We start from the raw sequence: 11657 nt of genomic DNA, 5'->3' as shown, positions 1-11657 counted from the left end.
TGGGCATGCTCCGCGGCGCCGCAGGTTTTGGTCACAAGTAGGAAGCGGCTTGTGCACGACAGCCGGCAAAGGGGAGAGGTTGCTGTTGCAGCCCCCGACGTCGGTACGCGGGACGGCGTGGAGCGGCTGCCGCTGCTGGAGGAGGAGGTGGGCAAGGCGCGAGGAAGCCCCCGAGGAAAGCGAAGGAAGACGAGAGGCATCCTGCCTCGGAGCCTCGCCTTCTCCTTCCCGTGGGTATCCGGACGCCGGGGTCCATCACCTGGCCGGGAAGGAGCCCGGGCCCGGAGCCCCGGAGCGTCCAGGAGCCGCTGGGCGAGGCGTCCGCTCCGCGTCCCTGCCCTTGATCGGCAGCCGCAGCTCGGGAGGAGGCGGCGGCGGCAGCAGCAGCACCAGCAGCAGCAGCACCAGCACCAGCACCGGGGGCAGCCATGGGACTCCTGTCCCAGGGCTCGCCGCTTAGCTGGGAAGAGACCAAGCGCCACGCGGACCACGTGCGGCGGCACGGCATCCTCCAGTTTCTGCATATTTACCACGCCGTCAAGGAGCGGCACAAAGACGTGCTCAAGTGGGGCGATGAGGTGAGAGCAGCCGGGAAACCTCGGGTGGGGTCCGTCTTTGGGGGGCATCCACCACCCCTCTGCCTTAACCCCCCACCCCCCCGGAGCCAACCTCCTGCCGTCTTAAAACCCATACCTATTTTGGTTCCATGCAACAAGCATTTATTAAGCGCCTACTATATGCTTGGCACTGTGCTAGACGCGTGGTTGGGGGTGGGAGGGGAGGGAGAGGACACAAAGACAACAAAACCCAAGCCCTGTCCTGAAGGGCAGCCGGGGAGGGTGGAGAAAAGTGATCTCTGGCTCCGGGAGCTCTAGTCCTCTGGCCACTACCACCCCATCTACCCCTGTCCTTATCTTCTTTGTTCTTTGAAGGTGGCATCTGTTGGATCAACTCTTCCAGGACATTTCCGAGGGTGTCACCTTGGGGCTGGGCATCCTTAGCAGGATGTCTTAGGTGAGCCCAGCCCCTTGTCTGGCCTGTAGCATTTCAGCCTCTTTCCTGAGCTTTTCTCGTTCATGCATGTTGAGCTGTGTGCGTAGGTGCAATAGTGTGTGTAATGTATGTGTGTATGTGTGTATATGTACAGTTCTCCCGCCTGGAGAGAGGTAGGTCTTGTATGTCTTCCCCTACAGCTTATTCTGGCTGCCCTCCCAACCCACTTCCCTAGGGGCAAGTCTTGAAAGGGTTAAGTCATCCCTCATAGAGTTAGGTTGCGTAAGGTGATTAACTTTTTCTGAATGTGAACCTCTGTGTCCGTAGTAAAAGCCTTGTGATGTGTGGATATGTAATTTCTTAAGGGTTGCCCCTCATTTTTCTTACACTGCATTCAAAATAAAAATAGAGACGGACACTTAGCTTGGCTTTCCTACAGCCCCAGCAGAGCTCGGGTGACCAGCTCACCCCAAGAGACAACTTTGCCATGAGGTTGTCTCAAGAGTCACCTCCAAGTACAAGAAAATGGGGCTTGACTGGACAAGTATCATACTGATGCTGTGGGTGCTGCTAAGAGGCCAGGAAAGGACACTAAAGGTTATTCAATACCTTGAACCAATTCGTTTATTTCTGACTCATATGCTATCTTCATTCAATTTTGTGACAGAATAAATTCAACTCTCCATCCCAGATGCTCCTTCCTTCCTCTTTGTTAGTTTACTATATTTGTGTACTGATAAAAACCAAAGTAAAACTGGCTTCAGATTTCAAAGTGAAAAAAATAAAAAAAATATTTTAAGACAGATATGACTATATGACTTGGTTTTCTGGAAAGGTGGGATATTTCCTACCTTTAGCTTTTAAGGCTCATTTATAATGCTTGGAAATATCAAGTTGAAAGGACTTTTCTGAGCAGACTTACTAATATTTATCTATTAATATCAAATGTTGTACCAGTTCATACTATAATTTCACGTAATGGTACATTGGGAACTAATTTTGCTATTCTCAGAAACTTGTTTGAGTTCATCATTCACTTAACCACAAGAAGTGAATCACTTTCCTAACAAAAAGAACTAATTTGCCCTCCTGCTTGAATTGTAAAATATTCAAATTTGGGTTTGGAATTGAAGCTGTCTTGGAGCTGTACCACTTGAAGTAAACCCTTTAGTTACTTGCTTTTTAACAATCAGATGATGAAACCTGATTTTATAGTCTGTTTGAAATGAAGCCTAGAGTCTACAAAAAACAAACCAAAAAAAACAGTCAACAAATCTCTTTTGGCTTACCCTTTGGGAATTTTTTTTTTTAATGCTTATGTTGCCAAGCTTATATTGAAAAGGATGGTTGGGAACTGCTGCTGCATCAATAATCTCTTGCAACTACTGTTCCTGACTAAACTAAAAGATGGCCACTTGTAACCATTTGATGGCCCCACCTACCCTAGCTGGCTATGTGAAACTGGCCATTTTTGGTCAATTTGCTGTGAATCTATAGCAGTTTTATTCTTAAGAAATTTTGTGTTTTTATCTGTTTGTTTTACTCTGAAGGAGAAGAAAAAGTGCATTATACTAAAGTAAGCAATATAGTTATTTGCTCTTGTTTATGTGAAGTTCCTTCTGAACTTGTGAGTGATTACTGTGGAAAAACTAATCTCGTTTGTTTTTTTTGTTTTTTTTCCATTGGAAGTGAGGGGGGGAGTCAGTGTTGGTGTAATTTGAAATACTTCTAAGAGTCTTAAAAATGAGGAATGTTAGCTATTGATAAATGTTATAGACTATACATGCAAGCCAAACCTGCACTAAATTATAAATTTCTAAGCTTTCTCAAAAATACCCCACTCCTCTTCCCCAATGATGCCAATTTTGGAAAAAAAATAACAGGGTACTGAAGATGTACTTGCGAATTGTTGATTTCAAATAGTTTCTTTAGTATTGTAGTCATCAAATGGAAAAAAACCTATTAGATTTATGATTTTTTACAAGAAATAGCTAGTCTGGCCTCTGTTGACATTATCATTCCCCTTCCTTCTCTTATCTCCCCAGGGCCGCCCCCCCCCCCCAGTATTTTTTCCATTAACAGACCAATTTCCTTAGAGTGGTAAGCTTAGAAATGAACATAAATAACTTGGGGTGGGGGGTGGGGAGGAAAGTCTTTGTTGTAATTTAATGGGCTTCTTTACTCATTGCCAAAAATATAGCATTGTTTCAGTCTCTTTCAAAATGGTGTCATTTGAAGGTGGACCTTCAGAATTGGAAATCTAGTCCAACTCCCACCCTGTATATCTTCTATAAGTCTTCTCAAACAAGGGGTATTCTCTGAAGACCTTCATTTACAAGGAGCACATTGCCTGTTCCATTTTTTTTTCCATATCTCCAAGTTAGTAAACTTAGTTGAGCTGGAATATGCCTTCCATCATTTCTCTACCCATTGATCCTAGTTCTTCTTAGTCTGCTTTTTTTTTCTTAGACAACCCTTCAAGCATTGATCCTGTACTTCTTTCCATCTTTTTCCTTCCCTTCTCCAGGATAAGTATGTCTCAATTCCTTCAGCCTATCTTTTCTTTTCTTTTTTTTTTTTTCTTGGTGAGGCAGTTGGGGTTGTGACTTGCCCAGAGTCATACAGCTAGTGAGTATTATGTTTCTGAGGCCAGATTTGAACTCGGGTCCTCCTGACTGCAGGGTCGGTGCTCTATCCACTGCGCCACCTCGCTGCCCTTCCTTCAGCCATTCTTCAAATGACCTGGTCTTCAGACCCTCTTATCTTCTTGGTTGCCCCCTTCTGGCCATACTTCTTCCAGTTTGTCAATATTTATAGACTGGAATTGTGTGTACTCTTTCATATGTTTTCATCAATGCTGTTCTGCCTGTGGGACTTTCAACTTCCCTTTTGGGCATTTTGTTATAGGGTATACCCAAAGTCCACATACAGTTAAAAATATTCTATAGATTTTTAAAAATCTATCAAATACAGTTAAGGTAATTGACTTGGGTTTTTTAAAATGAATAAAGAAGTGGATTTGTTCTTTTAAATAAAATCTCCTGAAAATGTTATTGTATGAAGCTAAATAGCTTTAATGATAGAAGAAAAAGTGGGTTGTATGCCAGCTAACTAAGTTAGTCTGTAACAGTGTTACAACTGTTTAACAGCCTGTTAAAAACTAAAATATACTTATCAAAACCTTACTCTTTGAATGAACTTTGTGCAAGAATTTCTGGTGTGATCAGTGCCAAAGCAGAGGATGACTTCAGAATATGTTTAATATAATTTAATATTTTCAATGGAACATGGAATTTAGACAACCTCATAGTGCATCTGTTAATTCACTTTACTCTTATAGTCAACTACAACTTCCAAGTCTTCTCTGCTACATCCCAATTAAGACATATTCCTTCCCTTTCCTACCCATTGTCCTGCTTGTACAGTTGAATTTTTGAAGCTCAGTGGAAGGCTTTACACTGATTGAGGCATTGAGGGTTCTGCAGTGAATAGAGAGAAAGCTGGACCTGGAGTTAGGAGGAGGACCAGTATCCACTTCAGACACTTAACTATTTGACCCTGGGCAAGTCACTTACCTCTGTCTGCCTTGGTTCCCTCATAATAATAGCATCTATCTCCCATGCTTGTTTTGAGGATCAAATGAGATAATGCTTGTTAAGAACTTTTTCAAACCTTAAAGTGTTTTTATATGTATATATATATACACACACACATACATACAAACTAGCTATTATTATCCTTATTAAATTTTATTATGTTAGAGTGAAATTATGTCCAGTGTTCAACACTATCAAGACCTTCTTAGATTCTGAGTCTCTCATTCTATGTATTAGCGATCCCACTCAAACTGTGCCGTTTACTATTTTGATAAGCATGCCAGGAAGACATATCTTTTTTTTTTTTTTTCCCCTGGTAAATCTAGACTGGAAATCTCCCATTTCCACAGTAGCTAATTATTACTCTTCCTTTCAACTCTATTACATACTGGCCTTGATCTATATAATGGAAATACTTTGATGTCTATGCATGTAGTAATTTGTTTCTGTCCTATATGTCTTGTACATTTATCTGCTTGATTATAAATTGTAGGGAAGGTCATAAGGTGAATGTAATTCTCTCTGGCTGTAGCAAGCAAGAAGGCAACTTAGATAATTTCTGATGGAGGTAAACATTCTTAAAGTATCAGGAAGCATCCTACAATTGGAAAGAGCACTCAATTTGGAGTCAAGGAATCTGAACTTGAACCCATCCTCCGCTTCTCACATCCATGACCCTAGGTGTCCTCATCTATAAAATGAAAGAATTATGTTATCAGGGGTTTTTAGCCTGGAGCCCACAGACTTGTGGCACAAGATAGAGCACTGGGCTTGAAATCAGGAAGGCTCATCTTCGTGAGATCAAATCAAACCTCAGATACTTACTAGGTGTGTGATCCTATGCTAGTCCCTTAACCCTGTTTGCCTCAGTTTCCTCATCCATAAAATAAGCTGGAGAAGGAAATGGCAAACCACTCCAGTATCTTTGCCAAGAAAATCCCAAATAAGGTCATGAAGAATTGGACCCAACTGACTGTTTTGGTAACTGTTTCAATATAATTGGCTTCCTTTGTGATCCTATGTATTTAATTTTATGCATTTTAAAGCATTATTTTAAGAAGGGGGTCCATGACACAAAGGTCTAAATTTTGTGATTATATTCTTTGTCCAAATTGTATTTATAATGCCAAGTTAATCAAGGAAGGCTTCCTAGATAGGTGATTTTTTTGGAGAAGAGAAATATTTCAGAGGTAGCATAGAAATTGAGGATATGGGAGGTAATTCAGTTTTAAAAATTTGGAGTTCAGTCGTGTGTGATTAGGAGGAGTCACTGTTGGGAAGGAAGGAGAAATGAGGTTAGTGAGATAAACAGAAAGAAGGCCGGTGGAGTGTTGGGGAGATAAAGGGGAATCTTCGAAGAGCAGGCAGGAGGTGTTCAGTATTGATATGTTCAGCTGACTCCGTGAGAAGACACTTTCCACTGGATTTCTTTTTTTGTAGCTGTGTCTGTAAGGCCATAAAGTCATAAGTAAAAATGAACATTAATATGATCAGCCCCTGAGGTAGAAGGGAGACCTCTATAGCTTCACTCTTAGCATCTAGACAAAGCAGAGAATTTTCGTCTTCCGCACATATTATAGGTGATGCTTAATTAATGTCTGATGTAACCGGGATAAATTGTTATTAAAATCTAAACCCGGTGATAATTGGTTATTAGCAACTGCTAATTTTAAAAGATGATATTCAGGCAGCTTCCAACTTAGAAACAGGTTATGGAAGTCAGGGTTTTTGCCTTTTTTTTTTTTTCTTTTGGAACTGGGGACTTATTTTCCCATAGCAACCATATTATAAATAATGGTCAAGTTCCCAGAGCAACATATAAAAGTCTTATTAACCTAGCATACACCCCTAAAAGTTGGGAAACCTGGATTTTTTTTTTTAAGGCAATCGAGGTTAAGTGACTTGCCCAGGGCCACACAGCTAGTGTCACATGTTTGGTCTGAGGCCGGATTTGAACTCAGGTCCTCCTGATTTCAGGGCCAGTGCTCTATCCATTGCATCACCTAGCTGCCTCCAAACTCGGATATATTTGACTAAAAGAATATAAGCTTCTTGTGGGGCACAGTCTGTATTTTTTTTTTTGTCTTTGCATGCCTACCACTTTGTACGTGGTAGTTGCTTTTAAAAAGTTTGTTCCTTTGCCCTCTTGGACCTTTCATTTGCTAGCCAAGGGACCTTGGACAAGTTAATTTTTAATCTTTTTCCGTACCTCTACATTGGAGGTGGTGGTGGTGGTGGTGGTGGTGGTGGTGGTGGTGGTGGTAAGAGTAGTGATAATAATAAAGATGATGATAACTTAATTTGTATAGCACTTACTGTGTGCCATTGCACTGTGCTAAGTGCTTTACAATTATTGTTTCATTTGAGCCTCACAACAACCTTGCAAGGTAGGTGCTATTGTTATCCCCATTTTACAGATGGGGAAACTGAGGCAAAGGTTAAGTTACTTGCCCAGGGTCACACATCTAGTAAGTGTCTGAGGCTAGATTTGAACTCAGGTCTTCTGACTCCAGGTCTGTTACTCTATCTATCCAGTATCTACTTGCTGATCTTTTTTGAGGATAAGAAGAAATGGTGTAAAGAAAACTCTGAAAATAATATCCAAATCTAAGGTATTATGGTTTGTTAACAATTATGATATTAATAATTTAACTAATATTAACCCTCTGTGGGTGGTGCATTGGGCTTATATTTGGGAAGACATGGGTTTGAATCCTGTCTCAGATACTTAAAAAGCCATGTTAATATGGGGAGGTCGCTTAACTGTCTTCAGCCTCAGTTTCCTTATCTGTGAAATGGGGAAAATAATACCTCGGGGGTGGAGGCGCGTTGTGGTATGACTCCTAATGAACACAAAAGTGCTTTGTTAAACCTTAAAATGATATATAAATGCTTGTTATTATGACAAATAACAGTTTCTGAGGGGGAATATGTTTATTTTTAAAATCAAGATGCCAAAACATCCCTTTTCCTCCATGTCACTTGAGAAGGATGTGACTTTTTTTCCTGGCTGACTGAGGTTTTATAACTATTTTAATAGAAACCTTTCTAAAATGCATTGTCCATTGTCTTTCATTAATGTTCATAAAGATGACCCTGTTGCATTTTTACTGTACATGTATATGTATATGTGTGTTCATAATATATATGTATGTTTATATATGTAGCATAATTCTGCATTTTTGCTTTTGAGTTTTTCTGTCTTCAGTGCTGTCAAGATGAAGAGCTGCTGTTCTTACAGTTGTCGTTATACTGATTTCTAACAGTTAACTGTCCGCCTACTTCTTCCCTCTTTAAAAAGTCCGGTTCTGAGATCACAGAATTTTGAATTGGAAGGGACCAGAGAGGCGAAAAGAATTCCATATTACGACATGCCTAACAAGGGTTCTGGCCTCTGCTTGAAGACATCCAGTGAAAGCGAGGCACCCTCTCCACTTTTGGACAACTTTTAACTATCAAGAAGACTTTGGTAACGTCAAGCCTACATGCGTCTTTACAACATTCATTAGTTGTTCCTGGTTTTGCCCTCTAGGGCCGAACAGAACCTGCTCAATCCTTTTCCATGAAAACCTTTCAAATACTGGAATTCTGTTTGTCCTATATATAGCTTACTTTGTATATATTTATTTGCATGTTGTCTTCCCCATTAGATTATAATCTCCTTGAGGGCAGGGACTGTCTTTTGCCTCTTTTTGTGTCCCCAGTACTTAGCACATGGTAGGAGCTCAATAAATGTTGCTTAATTTATTAATGCTATTTCTCCTCTTCCCTCTTCTGGATCTTCTCTAATCCTGGCTTAATGCTCCTATTTCCTCCTTTACAGGCTTAAGGCCCTTTACCATTCTGATTGCCTTCATCCAGATATTCTCCATGTCCTTCCTAAACTGTGGCCCTCAGCCCTGGGCAAAATACTCCAGAGCTATTCCTCTGACAGTGTAATTAAATATCATATTGGCTGCTGTGTCATAGCTTAAAGTTTACTAAAACCTCTAGATCTTCAGGCAAATTGCTTTCTACCTGTGTTTCTACTCTTTGTACTTAGGAAGATGACTTTTTTGAACTTAAGACCTCATTGTTATTATTATTATTTCATTTTATTAGATTCAGTCCAGTATTCTAGCTTGTCAGTAATTTTTTGGATCCTGACTTGATCTTCCAGTGGGTTAGGGATCCTTTCTAGCTTTGTTTCTTTTGCACTTTTATTAGAATACTGCCCTATCCCTTTAATGTATTATATATTTAATTATTTAATATCCCTTTAATTTGTTATGTATTTCCCAGTTATATTTTAATCTGGTTTGAGAGTGTTATGTTGGACACCTGATTTAGACTGCATCTCTACACTTTTTTTTTTCTTTTTTTCATGAAAACAGAATGAGTTACTTTGCCAAATTTTTTGCTAAAATTTGGGTAATCTATGCCTTACAGAGAGGCTAAGTGGCATGATGGATGTAGCAATGGACCTAGAGTCAGTGAGACCTGAATTTGAATCTGGCCTCAGATACTTAAAACTAGCTGTGTGACCACCCAGGGCTAATCACTTAACCTTTGTCTGACTTGGTTTCATATATAAAACCAGGATAAGGATAGTACCTACTTTCCAGGATTGTTGAAAGGATCAAATGAGATAACCCCTTTGTAAAGTGCTTTGCAAACCTTAAAACATATAATACTGGCTATAATTTATTAATCATTTAAAAAAATTTTCTTGCTTTTTCCATCCATGGTCATTCTTTTTTTTTTTTTTTTTTTTTTTGGCAGAGGAAACCTGCAATATAAAAATAGAGCAGCTCTGCCTTCTCTTTGGAATGCTTTTTGATCCTCCTCCTTCCCCTCTATCTTTTTTTGTTTTTAAATCTTTTTTTTGTTGTACTTAGCTTTTCTCAACAACCTCAGCTGATTCTGAACTTCAGCACTTCTGACAGTATTCTTAAAAAGGACTTTTGTATTCACCCTCTGTTTGGAAGCCTTTGCTAACATGCTTTTTTTCTTTTTTATAAGTTGGTTGGACAGTCTTTGGCATATCTTTAGACAACTCCAGTTTATATTCATCAGAATTGTGTTCTTTTATGTCTCCAGCATTGCTTCCTTGCATTTTCTATTCTTCCTGGGCTGATTTTTTTTTAAATTTTAGCCCAATCTATCTTTTCTTCTGAACTCTTTGACAGCTACTCTTCCCAAATAAAAAGTACATGTGAGATTCTGCTTAGGTTTCCTTTCCTTCTCTATTTAAGTGAGGTAGTCACTTTTACCTTTGCAATGTGCTTCTTAACTGTAAGTGAAAATCAGATCCAAAATAGAATTTCTTTGTCAGCAACATCTGTTAAGCACTTACTGTGTGGTTGGTGGGGTCACAAAGAGTCTGACCTGAGTGAAACAACCAAAGAACAACAGCATGTGCCTGGTACTGTGCTAACTACTGGGAATACAAAAAAGAAAGACAGGCCCTCAAGGAGCTTGCATCCTAATGGTGGAAGTCAATATATTAAAGAACATGGGGGGAAGGGAGAGAGGTACCCATTTAGACCATGGTAAAGAAAGAATCCAGAAGGGTGGGAATGATTCCCACAGAGGGTATAAATATGGCTGGCCTGGGCACCTCCTTTAAAATAGAAGTTTTCCTGACTCCAGGCCTAGTCCTCTACGCACGATGCCACCTAGGTGCCTGTAAGAGACTACAGTGATAAAATTCCTTCTGTTCCTCCTGCCTTTGATTTTTTTTCCCCCATCTAAAAGCTGTCTTGTCATACCTTTCCCCTCTGGCTCTATTTCCTCACATGAGGATAACTTAATATTTAGTGCTACCTCTCCTCCCCCTTATGAATAAGATAAATTCATCCAGAGCTACATTTCAGTTTTGCATGTCAACAAAACCTGTAAGGAGGTCAAATTTCTCCCCTTTGTTTTAGACCATCAAATTATTTTGCTTGTTGTATAAATTTTGAGTATTTGTATATAGTTTAGTTTTATTTTTGGAGGCCGGTGGTTTTTGTCCACTCTCCTTTCTTAGACTTGTTTACTGTGAACTTGTGGATGTCTCAGTTACCACTCTTCTTTATTCACAGCTATTGTCAATAGCAGGAGTTCCTAACCATTTTTTATGTATCACAGACCCTGTGGCAGTCTGAGGAGGGAAGCCTGTGGATTGATCCATTCTGAACATATTTTAAAATGATAAATATAAGCAAGCTTTCAAAGGAAACCATTTATTTTGAAATAAAGGTTTTTTTTCCCATCCCGGTTCAAGACCCCCACCCCCCAAACTTGTCCCCTAACCTGAATCAGAAGTATACAGTATCCCCTTATGTGTAATATCTATCTTGGTGGCTGGTGGCAAATACCTAAGCAGTTACACCCCCCACACACACCCACACCCTCCCCACCCCCTGCACACCTTTTTAGTTTATAGTTTTGTCTTCTCCAGAAAGCCTAAAGACTTTTTTGCCTTGGCACTTACTCTGTTTGGCTAGGCAAGACACTTAACCTTTCTAAGCCTCACTTTCTTCGTTTGTATAATTGGGATGATGACAGTATTTTTATTACTAACTGTGGCACAGAATTGTAGAGAAAGCCCTAAGGTATTACTTTTCCTAGGTAAAATATAAGGTGAATAGGCTCTTTGCTATGACGCCAAAAATGTTCTACTCCCACGTTGTAGTTTACTGAAAAGATGCTAATAACTGAAAAGGAAGAACTTTTAGAATTTCATGACTTAAAGTGTCTGTTTATATTTTTGTTGTACAGAATAAGAGGTGGCCTGTCCAGAAAGAGCTGAGTTTGAGTCCTGCCTGTGATGTATACTGGCTCTGTGAGTTTCGTAGTGCTCTAGATAACTCTGTAAGACTCTTAAGTTACATAGAAATAGTAAAGGGAGTTTCTTATATGGGAGTTCCTATGCCAGTGAATTCACAGGTCCAACCTGTCCCTCTAAAGCAGTGGCTTCCAATTTTTTTGTTCCATAAACCCCTTTCAACAATAACAATATGTTGTGAACCCTCAGGGTAATTTAAGACACTACTCATAATATTCTTTTAGATTTATTGATTAACTGCTTACAGTAATAACTTT

At 39.9% G+C, this 11657-nt stretch overlaps 1 protein-coding gene across 2 annotated transcripts in view; it reads left to right on the top strand.

Moving 5' to 3' along the window:
- The first annotated feature begins 383 nt into the window (after positions 1-383).
- Positions 384-11657, top strand: part of GCLC (glutamate-cysteine ligase catalytic subunit) — a 74347-nt gene continuing 63073 nt past the window's right edge. The window contains exon 1 of one of the 2 annotated variants that reach the window (XM_027852864.1): positions 384-578. In XM_027852864.1, coding sequence (XP_027708665.1) covers positions 429-578 — 150 coding nt within the window. In that variant the 5' untranslated portion in view covers positions 384-428. The remainder of the gene's footprint in view (positions 579-11657) is intronic. The other variant, XM_027852863.1, reaches the window with a different exon arrangement.

The sequence above is a fragment of the Vombatus ursinus genome, unplaced genomic scaffold, assembly GCF_900497805.2.
Source record: "Vombatus ursinus unplaced genomic scaffold, bare-nosed wombat genome assembly UNPS02009835.1, whole genome shotgun sequence".
Classification (NCBI taxonomy): Eukaryota; Metazoa; Chordata; class Mammalia; order Diprotodontia; family Vombatidae; genus Vombatus; species Vombatus ursinus.
Note: the sequence above shows the minus strand (reverse complement) of the source record. Positions and strands in the feature narration are given on the sequence as shown.